We start from the raw sequence: 12,822 nt of genomic DNA on the forward strand, positions 1-12,822 counted from the left end.
GAGGAACGGGCCGCGCAACGAAGCTAAAGGGAAAAAGAGAAATGAAATGAAGGGTTAGGGTTTTCAATTTGGAAATTTGCTTTACACTTCAATTTTGTTGATGGCAAAATGGAGATGTCAAGTAGTATTAAAGGGATCAAGCTAGATGGCTGCATCATATACTACTTGTTTGTAAATTTGTCGGGTTCATCAGGTTGGTTCAGGATCAGGTCAGGCAATAAACGTGTCAGGCTCGATAGGGCCTACCGGTGCAGGCCTAGAATTGACGCCCCTGGTCTTACATATGCCTCATGTTTTGAAGACCCTTTCCCCATCTTGTAATATAACTAGAGAAAGTGTTATTTGTTCGAAAGTGTGGCCTATGCTAGCTTTCCATCTCTCTCCTTTCCAAAATAAAGGGTATAAACATTATTTCACATGGGGAGGAGAGAGATAGACACATGAGAGCGGTCGTGTAGGCACATGATGTTGAAATACAACCCTAAAAAGATGCAGAAATTAATAGAAAAACATAACAAACAATGCACACAGATTTACGAGGTCCGGCAAGGTTGCCTACGTCCTCGGTAAGATGAGATCCTGCTTCACTATCAATGGAGAATAGGATTATAACGCTTCTTCTCACACCTCTCAGTATTGCTTGCATTACAGAGAAAGAGACCCTTGCTACAAACATATAGCGAATAACCCTAATCGGAAAAATACATAATTGCCCTCAAATAAAAAATTCGAGCAGGACCGCCGTTCTGCCTGTTGAGGCACTGCACCAGTACTCTCTGGATTAAACTGTGACGAAATACAAGACATCGTACACCAACACATGAGAGCGCTCGTGTTGATTGTTGACTCGTACTACTAGGTGATCGTACGAGCAACGGATTCTATCTCACGGAAGGGTATGGTAGCATCTACCATCTCCATCTCTCATCTTCATATGGAATGACCGCACTGCCCTCAAACGCATTGCGCTTGCGCTCTATGCCGTTTGGTCCGAAAACCCTGTGCCGAGATATAAAGACATTGGATCCTCCTGGATGAAAGACCATCCTTTCCTCGTATTTTGAACTTAAAAGACGTGGAGTTCCCGCCTTCCCGGCAAGATCTCACTCTCGGTTTGGACTTTGTTTGTACAGCTGAAGAGGGCAATTGTGATCTGTGAATCCTAGACTACCATTCACTGGAAGAAGATAAGTCGAAGAGATCGCGAAGAGTATACCTAGACTGGAAGAAGAGAAATCGGAGATAGCAACCATGGAGAATACGATTAGGAGTCCGAGCCCTCCTCGGACGTGCACAACAGTGAGGAGAAACCCTCCGCGCAATGCGAGGCCGACTCCTTCCACCACCGCTGGTACTGCCCCTCATTTTTCTTCTTCCATCCGTAGGAATCGGAGGGACATCGCTCCATTTCGTCTGCAGGAGATCCTCGACGACGATGTCCCTCAAATCTTTCCCATAGCAGAGGCAGTGGTACCCCCAAAGCCACCGGAAGAGGATGAAATCTCCGAGAATTTGAAGGTCTTTCTGAGGATCAGGCCTCTCGACCTCAGTAAGCCGACTTCGAAGAACGGTAATAATGCCATCAGACAAAAGATCAAAGGACTGTCGCTTAAAAAGGAGACGGTGGCGAAGAATGATAATGCAAAGATGAAGAAGAAGAAGGAAATTTGCTTAGTTGTCAAGGATTCTCGGTCCGTGACGCTTTCACCACCGGCGTCGCTTCAGGACTCAAAGCGTGCCAAGACGGTTGATTATGATGGTTTCAGCCACGTCTTTGCGCCTGGTTCTCTTCAGGTGATCATTAGGGTTTCTTATTTCACTTTCACCTCAACTGCAGAAGCAGAACTGGTCATTTATCCTTTTTGAAGGGCTTTGTTTTCCCGTAAATTCTCCTGTAGGAAGAAGTGTATGAGAAGGTAATGGAGCCTTTGGTTTCGGATTTTCTGCGGGGGAGGAGTGGGTTGTTGGCTGCTATGGGCCCGAGTGGTTCAGGAAAGACGCACACTGTCTTTGGATGTCCGAGGGAACCTGGAATCGTTCCTCTTACTCTCAGGAGGCTGTTTGAACATGAAGAGAGAAACAGTTCGGAAGAGCTTTCTAGGTAATTCGTTATTATGGTTCTGTATGCATGATCACTCTTGTTTACTCTACTCGCCTTTTTTGGATTCAATTTTTAAAGTACTTTAGCGGACTGATTCTAAGGCAACCGGGATCGCCTCGTTCAAATAAGAACTTAGACTCTGAAGTCACTTTTCCAAAACCAAGTCCAAAGAAAGTCCTGGTAGGCTTGAGTTTTTACGTCCTTCTCAATTAGGCACATAAAAGTTGTGTACGTGTGTGGTCAGGTCCTGTAGTAGAGCTCAATTGTAAAGAAGGTTTGTAGATTCAGGCTAGAGTTCACTTAGGTTTACATAACGAGCTGGTTGGAATTTTCTCCTGATTTTGATGGCTTTTATTTAAAGAAGTTATGTGATAGTCTTCACCAATCCTAGAAAGTGAGTTGGTAATTTAATTATATTAACTATAGATTAATAAGATTTTCCATGACACACGAAAGATTACCATTGAGAGCCAAATCTCAGATTCCATCTCAGATCCCTTGATGAAGAGTTGGCCAATGAATTATCCCTGTTATCTTCATATGGTAACATTTATTAAGTTTGCAATGAATATCTAGATATGTATCTGCGGTGGATGAATTTACAGGTCTTACCATATATCAGTGTTCGAGATATATTCTGAACGAGGAAAAGGAGAGAAAATATTTGATTTGACTTCCGACAGAGCTGATTTGAGCTTGCAGCAATCGGCCATAAAAGGTGTTCAAGAGGTAGCTACTTATTTCTCTATTATTTTTCTTTTTTGATCTTTTTTGATATATAGATATCCTTGTCTCCAGAGTTACAATATTTCTATTGGAGGGCAATAATCCTAAAGGCTGTCTGCATGCTTGTTGCAGCTTATGGTTTCAAATGTCCAAGAGGCAGAATGTATAATAGCACGTGCAATGCTGAAACGTGCTACTGCTCTGACAAATACAAATAGCCAGTCAAGGTGCATATCGACCAAGATCAAGTTGATGTTTATAGCTTTGAATTTCAGAAATGCCATGGCTGGTAACCTTATGACTTTTTTTTTATTGCACCATTCCTATTCTCTATTGATAAGGTTACTTTTTATAGCCATTGCATTGACAGATTTTGCTTATAAAAACTATTCAAGTGTTTGCTTCCCTTTGTCATCATTTTGAATGATAGCAAGAGTTCGATTACTTTTTCTTCTTGTCTCTTGTTATGTTCATTTGAATTGAACAGAAATATGAGGATTGTATTCTCTCATTCTCATATTATTCCCGAAAGCCTTGCCCCACCCTCACCCTTCCCCTCCCCTCCCCTCCCCCTCCCTCTCCCCCCTCTTCCCATAAAAGGGGAGAAACAAAAGGAGAAAAGAAGTCAATATTATGGCATCTACTTATACATATTGTTAGAGCAAACACCAAGAAATACGATAAATAAACCAAGATAGATCGCACAACACAGAGATTTATCGAGGTTCACACACCAGGGTGGTGTGCTACGTCCTCGGGTGAAGAGGAAGAAGTTTCACTATGCAAAAGAGATATTACACCCCAGTAGCGGCGAGAAAACTCGTCTTGAAACCCTAGCTCGAAAAACCCTCAAAAATACAATGACTTTCTCAACAAGACAACAACAAATTATATACTCCAAGTCGTGGGTCGACCCATCAGGTCATAGTTGATCCGGTCGAACTATCTGCCCAACTCCTCTGCTTCCATCACAGATCTCAGAAAACTTCCCATTTGGGTCGCCACCAAAATATGTCGGAGCAGATCAATCTTCAAAACGGGTCAAGAATTCGAGACACACTTAACAAATATAATGCCCTACATATTCAAATCATTGCAAAAGCATATATTTACTTACTGATAAAGGAGGAAATGTTAAGTTTCTGGAAAATTCCGAGTTAGATCACTGGTCAATGCCTAGACAACCACCTCGGTCAATCACCTAGCTCCCTTAGGCATTTCAACAGCTTTTGGATTATTTCTTAATGGTGTTAAGTTTTAGTGACTTTTTTAAGTTTTAGTAATTTAGTTAGAATGATTTTGCTGCTGTTTTTTAAGAACCAGAGTTGGTAGATGATGGCTATTGGCAAGACTTGGTCACAGAGAACCTGAAAATACCAAAATGTTCAAATTCACAGCTAATAACATAGATTTAATTGGTATTGCCATAATAGGAATGTTTCGTGTACGTAACTTAAAAATGTGCGTTATAGTGATGAAATTAATTGGATTTTGTAGTGGTTTCCAGTGATCCAGTTTATGGTTACTCATTCCTAGCCGCTGATAGTAGGACCCAAGTTTTGCTAGAACAGTGTCACCAAGAATTTTTTTTTGGGGGGGGGGGTGGTTAAAAGCCATATAGATGCTTCCGAGGTAAATTATCACTCTGAAAACTGAATTTTGAAATTGTTGTATAATTCTTAAAATATTCAAATATCATTGAGAAAACCAGGGAGCTCTCCATTGTGGTTTCCTTTTAACAGTTTTCTGGTCATCATGATTGACCTGTGATTGGTAAGAACCATAAGTTGCTATTGTTATCATCATTTATGGACTATCTAATGACTCATGGTTTCAATATCCAGGGCCCAGGTCCACTGCTTGGTAAGTCTTTCAAGGAGTCATCTCCATGGCTCAGCCAAGACAAATCCAAGTAAAAGAATGAGCCTAATTTTACCATACTATGTCTAAGGGTTTTGGATTGTTCCTGCATGACTACATTGTCTTTTCTGGGAACCATGAAAAGCAAGTCTGAGCAAGTCTTCTAGTTATCTATTCACTTTGAGGGACCAAAAAATAATTTATAGAACTTAAGTTCAATTCACTTAAAATGGTTTCATTCCCTGTGCTATGTACAGCTAAAGAAGTTACATACACATATAATGTAAGAAACGCAATTCTCTATGAAGGCCTACAAGGCTAAAACATTTTTCATGGTATCTGGATGCGGATTTCTTTCATATTTAAAGTTTTCCGTGAAACATTTTCCAAGGTAATATTAATTTATGAAATTTTCTTTTCTTGCAGTCGATCACAATGCATTATTAATATTCATACATTTCTTAAGAAGATCGATGATGGAGAAGCTGTGGTTCAGGAAAGGAATGCTGTTTTAACTATTGTGGATCTTGCAGGAGCTGAAAGAGAAAGGAGGACAGGAAATCAGGTTTCCTTACTTGGCACTTTTCATCACGCATAGTTGTGCTTCAAAGTGCATGAACCTAGTTTAGACTGTTTATTTAAATTTTGATATTTCTATGCATAGATGCTGTGGTCATTCCTATTGGATAGTAACATTCTGATGAATTCTAACACTTAATATTGTTGTTCTCTCTGAAATGCTTTTGAAGAGGGATTGTGATAATATGCCATTGAATATAAGGATTTATTTGGTGAAAATTTGGAAATATGGAAGTTTTTTGTGAAGTGTTTTGGAATGAAAGGACTGAATTGTGATGGTAATGGGGATGGATTTGTTATTGGAGTTTACCTGAGAGTCGTTGAGAGAATAGCTATGCCAAACAGGGCAAGCCTACAAAGGCTTTAATGGAAGTTTTATTTAGAGAGATGGGATGGGAAATAAAAGGTATGATGAGATTGTTAAATTGTCAGGGATGCTCTGTGTAACTATGCCTTTGTTTATCACAAACTAAATAAGTTTTGTAGTTAAGGCATTCATAAATTTCTCTATTTGTGTTACTTACTGACCTGCAAACTTAAAATGCCTAGTTTGAGCTATGCACAGTACATTTCTTTCTTTGCAGTTAGGGTTATCAATGGTGTCCATGCAATTAATTTGGTCTTAAATGATCCTTCTGAATTGTGAGGGTGTAATTCAATACTATATTGTGTCATTGACCTTTTGGTTGAAGTTGTTCTGATGCTATACATTTCATCATTTATTGTGATGTCCTTTAATTATCCAGGGGGCAAGATTGTTGGAAAGCAATTTCATCAATAACACTTCTATGGTGTTTGGGCTTTGCCTAAGGGTATGTGTTTGTAGATTCTGTTTTTGGGTGCCTGCCTTTCTGTGCATTCTTTCCGATTTGGATGATAATCAGTTATATAGTCAAACATTGTCACCTTCAATTAAATTCATTATGCAATGTTTCACTATTTGTATTATGCAAGATTTATGTTAAGCGACTTTATTCTGATTTCTCTTTTCCAACTGTTTCAGTCGTTGCTGGAGCACCAAAAGAACCCAAAGAAGCCATTACAAAAGCACTTCCAAAACTCTTTGGTGATGCTTTCCCTCCAATGTTGTTCAATTTCACTGACCTCTGCTGTGTTGTGTTCCTCAGTTGTAATGTGATTCTAATAAATAGTTGAATTTTCCTTTGTTCCTCTTCTGTGATTCCTGCAAAGCCTCTCCTTGGATGTTATTTGATCCCCTGGATATTGTCTTTTGGAATTTGAGCCCTTCAATAAAATTTTGATGGTTGTTTTTCTATTGAACAGTTGACCAGGTATTTAAGAGATTATTTGGAAGGCAAGAGAAGAATGACTCTGGTATGTTTTCTTTTTTTTCTTTTCTGGTAATACTTTTTTGTAACACCCCCCCCCCAAAAAAAAAAAAAAAAAAAAAAAAGGGCACAAAAAGGTTGTGATGCATATCAACTGAATGTGGAGCTAAGAAGGCATGATTAAAATTAAGCATCCATGCAGATTTTGATACTTGATTGACAAGGTTCTTCAACCAGGCCTTTAGGTGAGAAATTCACAGATCTTTCTTTAGGTCACTAGTTGATGCATAAAGAAACTCTAAGACTAGAATCTATGGGAAGGAAAAGAATTAGAGGAAAGTTAATGCAATCACGACTCTCGAGTAGAGAAACCTCACTTTGGGATCGGTATGGACCCACCCAAGTGCCTGACTTGGACATGTAATGGGAGTGGCAATCTGGTAATTAGCCAGAACTTTCAAAGGATTACCTGGTAAATAAAAGGAAAGGGACATAAAGGGATATAGGATTTATTAAACAAGGATAAACATGGAAGCCAAAAGAAATTGTAATAGAGAATAAAGATGGAAGAGGAGTGTAACAATGGTAAGAAAGGGTAAAAGGGTGCGCTTTTGTGTTATGTTGATAAGTTGTAGAAGACCTAGGGTTTAAGTCATTTGAGAGGGAGGAACTGACACCCAAATTTTGCTTCCCTCTTCGTTTCCAACCCCAAACCCCTAAAGACCCCAAATTTCTTATACCCTTTTAGGTCTCGAGGAGCTAGATTTCAATGTCCCTCTCAGTCTCAAGGTGCTAGGTTTAATCTTCACTTTCATTAACAACCATGGCATGTTCATGATCTTGCAATCTTCTCATTGAATTTATGGATTAAAAAAAAAAATAAATAAAAATTTGAGCCACCTTGTTGTTTTGGCCCTTTTGCGAATGGAAGATTGAGTGAGGTGTTAATACAAATTTGGAAATTTGTTGGATTGCATTTGATGAGGTTGAGTCAGTTTCTATTTTATATATGGATAGTGTATATCAAGGTTCACGGTATCGGGTTTAGACTAGGTTTCGACCCCAGGGGAGACCGAAATTTCGGTCGAAACCTAGGAAATTTCAAAGATACCGGGGAATTTTTACCGGTATGGTGGAAACTTAGGTTTCGACCCCCAAACAGTGTTTTTTTTTGTTTGATTTTTTGTGTACATATTTTAAACATTTCTAACACATTCACATCAATAGTTTCATAAAAAAAAAAAAAACACATGAAGTCTTACTAATGTGGTGAACCAAAGATTCGATAATCATTACACTGACTTGTTAATTTAAATTCTGAAACTATACTACATAATGACTATATATAGTCTACAATCTACATCAAAACATAAGACATAATCCAAATGATCCAAAATAAATAAAAATATTACATCATCAACAATTATCTATCAACACTCAACAGTAGTGACTTAATTACTCAACACTTGAAAGTAGTGACTCAATTCCAAGTAGAGTGTCTAGGCGATTCCAGTCCACGAGCTGCATACCACTGCAGATGTCATAGCTGCTCCTCTGAATGCACCACATACAGTCACATGACATATTTTGGGCCCAATTGTTTTGGTAGTTCGTCACTGCCCATCTATAAGATGCATCATTAACATTAGCTAGGTATCTCAGCCTTGGGAGTGGTTCAATCATAGATCATAGTGATAGGATGTGGATGTCGCATACAAGGTTGGAATGGATATCCAAAGATATTGTCAACAAAAGATGACCCACCCCTTGAACTACCCTCCTGTCCAAATGAAGTTAAAGATCCACCCTACTATCATTACCCACCACCATATCCAAATGAACTGGTGCTCTCAAAGGATGGCACACAAGGTTTGGGGAGATGGGATTTACCTTTTTGGTCCAAGCTCCCTTCCTCAGGTAGATTTGCCATGAATGTGCAAGATCCAAGTTTAGAATAAAGATTTGATAGCACAAGGGCAAAATCTAAAGTGTTTTCCAAAGTTTCCTACTTCATAGAGAAGAAATAGAGGGAAAGGGTCGAAATTTTGAAATTAGAAGGCTTGGTTTCCCATTTAAGAAGGTTATATAAAGGTTGACCCATTTGGTCCGATCGAAAATTCCCACATTTCAAGGTAAATTCCCATATTTCGAGGAAAATTCCCACGTTTCGATCAAAATGTGGGAATTTTGGTCGATACTAGTCAAAACTAGTGACTTTTAAAAGTCACATGGTATTTGGTATCGGAGTCCTGGGATATTGTGGAAACATGGGAAATTTCGACGGTATCGGTGGAAACCTTGAACCATGGTGTATATATATATATATAGATGTAAGGAAGTAGGGAATACAATGTTGCTCTATTATGGTTTACGTTTCATGAACTACGATTGCTGATAACTTCAAATGTTATTGGACTTCGATCGCTATGAACTTTGATTTCTCTGGGTTTCCCTGTATCTCAGATTTTTCTTGTTATGATTCATGAACACCGATTGCTATGAAATTCAGTTGCTACGGGATGATTCGATTGGTATTGTATGATGCTTTTAAGATGTAAGAGAGATCAACAGAAATGATTCTGTTAAGTGTGACCCATACAGGTTTCTGTTTTTTCCCAGTTAAAGAAACACTTTTTTTTTTTCAGTGTTATGATACAGCATTTCAGGACCCAAAAATGCTGGACCCAGAATCAGTTTTTAAAACAGAAACGTTACCATATAGAGCGACTGGTTGTGGGTAGTGTTGACAAAGCAAAGGGGGAAACAACTGGAGAACAGAAGAGAATAATGGAAAGGAGAAAGGATTGGTGAGGAAGGTTTACCTGACAGAAGACAGTGGATCCATGGGTAGGGAAAAGGAAAAATAGCAAACAAACCAGAGGAAGGGAGGGAGGAAGAAATTGCTAGGGAGGTAAAGAAAGAGAAGAGGAAGTAGCCAACTGCACCAATCCATAAAATAATAAAATAAAGATTCATAATCTCGACCTAAAATAGAAATTAACCCAACTAATGAAACGCTTCATGCATATGTTGTATTGGGAGTAACCTGTTACAAATTGGACTATAATAAAGTAAGCCAACAAGATAAGGAATTAAATTAATAATAAAGAAACTAATTTCTTATCTAAATCTCCCATAGTCCTGGTTTTTAAGGAATCTAGAAATATCCAACAAATCTTTCTCTTTTTATGGTGGCAAACTGCATAAATGGTCTGATGTTATTTTCACTCTTTTGTTTTTTGCATATCAAGTGCAAAATTCAAGGATGTAAACTCTTTATACTTTATATGTATAATATTTGAAGGGTAGTTATCCATGTAACAATAGAAGGTGAAGTTTCCAAAAATCAGGACAAATTTGAGTCAACCATTTTTTTGCTTTTTTAAAACAAACCGTCTGTTCTAACTTAGAGTTGGGAAAGTACATGGTAGTGTCTATAGTATTGGTATTCATGAATGGACATACACTGGATGTGTGACGATAAAAAAAGGGGGTATTTGAATGAATTAGACTACGAAATTTGATAAATGGCCATTCTAAACCATGTCCTCTCTATCCATATCATCTGTCCACGTGGCGGAAAGTTACTTTGTGACCTTGGAAAAATAACAGATGTCTGCGACAATAATAATTCACCTTATATTATTTATATACTACTTTTTGACACTTAAAGAGCAGCAAAAAGGTCCAAGAAGAATTAGTTTTCTAAGACAATCATTTGAAAGTAGTTGTGATTAAGAGGCCTTACAAAATATTGGAATAATTTGAATATGTTAAGGTGTTCGTGATGGTTGTATGTATACAAACCTAATGAAATGAGGAAGAGGCAAAGTAGAAACTTTGATGATGTTAGATGCGTTAAAGTGAGTATCGAAGAGATCAGTGAAAGAAAAAAGTACCAAGATCATCCCAGTTGATAACATTATAATTTTATAATAGTTTTCTGCATGATTTTCCTTTTGAAGAATTTTAGAGGAGAATCCAATGAAGTTTATGATATTTCCTTTTTGCAGATTTTGACGGCAAAGCCAGGAGAAGATGATTACCTGGATACATCCTATTTGCTCAGACAGGCCTCTCCTTATATGAAAATCAAGTAGATTTTATTTTATTTATATTAATTCTCCTTTATTTATTTATTTTTTCAACTTTCAGGATGCTGGATTTACATTTTTGTTACTAAGTTTATTTATATATATTTTTAATAATTTAAATCTATCTTTTCTTTTAGGTTTAATGATGTCGAGGAACCATCCCATTTGCTTGGTCAGAAGAGACATGTTCAGGCATTATCTAAGATCGAGCATCCTAAAAGAAAGAAGATCGGGGATCGGGTTGCTTCTGTGGTATTTTACCATTCCTTTCATGATATGGACTTTTTCAGACATACTGATTTGATAGCTCCTTTTTTAGTTTAAGCATGTACTAAGATGAACTGCCCAAAGCAGTGGCTGTTACTGACAAGGAAATTAAAATAAAAAAAACCATTTAGATGGCTTGAAAATCCTACAAGATGACATATATAATGGATGCAATGCTCTTCGAAGTTCACCGGGAAGGGAAGTGCCTTATCATTTTCCCTTAGGGTATTTCAAACTGCAAATTGTAATCAAACTCCTAATCAATTTGTAGATTTCTAATTTTATTATAGATTATAAAGATTTTCAATGATGCAGCCAGTGGATACCAATCCAACAAATGATTTCAGTGGCAATTTGAAATGTTGTTTCCACATACTTCTTACAGGTTTTATTAAAGATGGCACAGAAGAATCAAGGTTTGTGTTTGGAATGTATCTCTTTGGCAGCTTTTGCTTGTTATCAATATACTGTGTATTGAAATGTGTTTTGAAGGGTTGGGCCCCATTTGAAAACAGATAATTTATCTGCTAGGATGAAGATTACCCCAATTAGATGGTCACAAGCATCTGAAATCTTGCATTCTTTTTTGAGTTAGGAAAGAGAAATGATTATGGAGATCTTATGTTTATGATGATCTGAATAGGCTAATCTTTTGAATCAGTATTAATCTTATGTTTATGACGATCTGAATAGGTTAATCTTTTGAATCAGTTTTAAGAATATCTTCTTTACACCTTTCGAGGTGATATCAGTATTCTTTTTGCTTGAACTCCATAAGTTCAAGTGTTCAACACCACTCAACCCCCAAAGTTAAAGAAATGTTACAAGAAGTTGGTGATATGCAAATATCTCATGTGAATGCATCACGAAGGAGAATTTGTTAACTGAGTACTGTGACAATTAGAGTTGATAATCATATCAAAGGCAAAAGATCCCTACCCTGTTCTTGTGGCCTTTCTCTGTGCTATGGTTTTCTACCATGTGGTCGTTGACCCAACAATTCAGACTCAATAGATTGTCGATGGCCATTTGTAAATCTTAGAGCTAAACTAAATCATTAAGCATGCTGTGTATTTTTCCCCCTTTATTTTTGTACAGTGTAACTGTTTTCAGGAAAAGGTTGACTGAAACGTGGCATATAGCTAGACCTCGATGTGGACAATAGATGCTCAACGTTTCGGTTCCAGCTAAACTGCCACATTACAAAAGAATAGAGCCTGTGGACAGAGATATCACATGGCCGATGAGCATACCTCTCTACCTAAATGAAATACATTCCAATTGATGTTACTGTATTATAGTCCCAGGGCTTAAGATAATGTGAAGGAGTGAATCATTAAACATAAGCTATTACAATTAACATTTTCTTCTACCACAACCTTAATGTGCACATAACTGGCTTGATCTAATGACATGTATGGAGTTTTCATAAAGAACAATAGAACCACATAATGCAAATCTTTCTCACGAGAGATTGTAGTGATGGCAATCGCAAATGTGAAAATTGACACTGAGTAGAGACTTAACTCCACTCAGCCTTATCCCAACTGAATGGGTTTGGCACTCAGTAAATACTTCGAAGAAAGCAAATGTAATTTAGGCCCTTTTGTGATGCCAACCCTCAGTTATGTTATATCAGATGAAAGAAATGGAAAATAATTCCGTACAATTCAAGTGTTCTATTAAGTTTTTGCTGAAACCCTGTCAAACTGCATCAAGCTTCTGGCTTTTACCCCAATGACTTGTTCTCTGAAAGGACCGTAGCTTATCTCAGAAGCTTCTCTAGTTATGATACTTTTCAACATAGGAAGTGCGCAAGTGCCTTTTGTTGGCTTTTACACTTTCTTTGCATTAAATTTCTAATATTTACGTACGAAAACTTCATTTTTTTTTGGGGGGGGGGGGG

At 37.6% G+C, this 12,822-nt stretch overlaps 1 protein-coding gene across 1 annotated transcript in view; it reads left to right on the plus strand.

The window, feature by feature from the left end:
• Positions 1-1,037: 1,037 nt before the first annotated feature.
• Positions 1,038-12,822, plus strand: part of LOC122084401 (kinesin-like protein KIN-6) — a 21,400-nt gene continuing 9,615 nt past the window's right edge. Inside the window, exons 1-10 of the mRNA XM_042652624.1 lie at positions 1,038-1,794; positions 1,899-2,101; positions 2,707-2,830; positions 2,960-3,054; positions 5,114-5,252; positions 6,013-6,078; positions 6,270-6,332; positions 6,551-6,601; positions 10,569-10,651; positions 10,787-10,901. Of these exons, the coding sequence (XP_042508558.1) occupies positions 1,252-1,794; positions 1,899-2,101; positions 2,707-2,830; positions 2,960-3,054; positions 5,114-5,252; positions 6,013-6,078; positions 6,270-6,332; positions 6,551-6,601; positions 10,569-10,651; positions 10,787-10,901 (1,482 nt within the window). The 5' untranslated portion in view covers positions 1,038-1,251. The remainder of the gene's footprint in view (positions 1,795-1,898; positions 2,102-2,706; positions 2,831-2,959; positions 3,055-5,113; positions 5,253-6,012; positions 6,079-6,269; positions 6,333-6,550; positions 6,602-10,568; positions 10,652-10,786; positions 10,902-12,822) is intronic.

Source organism: Macadamia integrifolia, chromosome 7, assembly GCF_013358625.1.
Source record: "Macadamia integrifolia cultivar HAES 741 chromosome 7, SCU_Mint_v3, whole genome shotgun sequence".
Taxonomy (NCBI): Eukaryota; Viridiplantae; Streptophyta; class Magnoliopsida; order Proteales; family Proteaceae; genus Macadamia; species Macadamia integrifolia.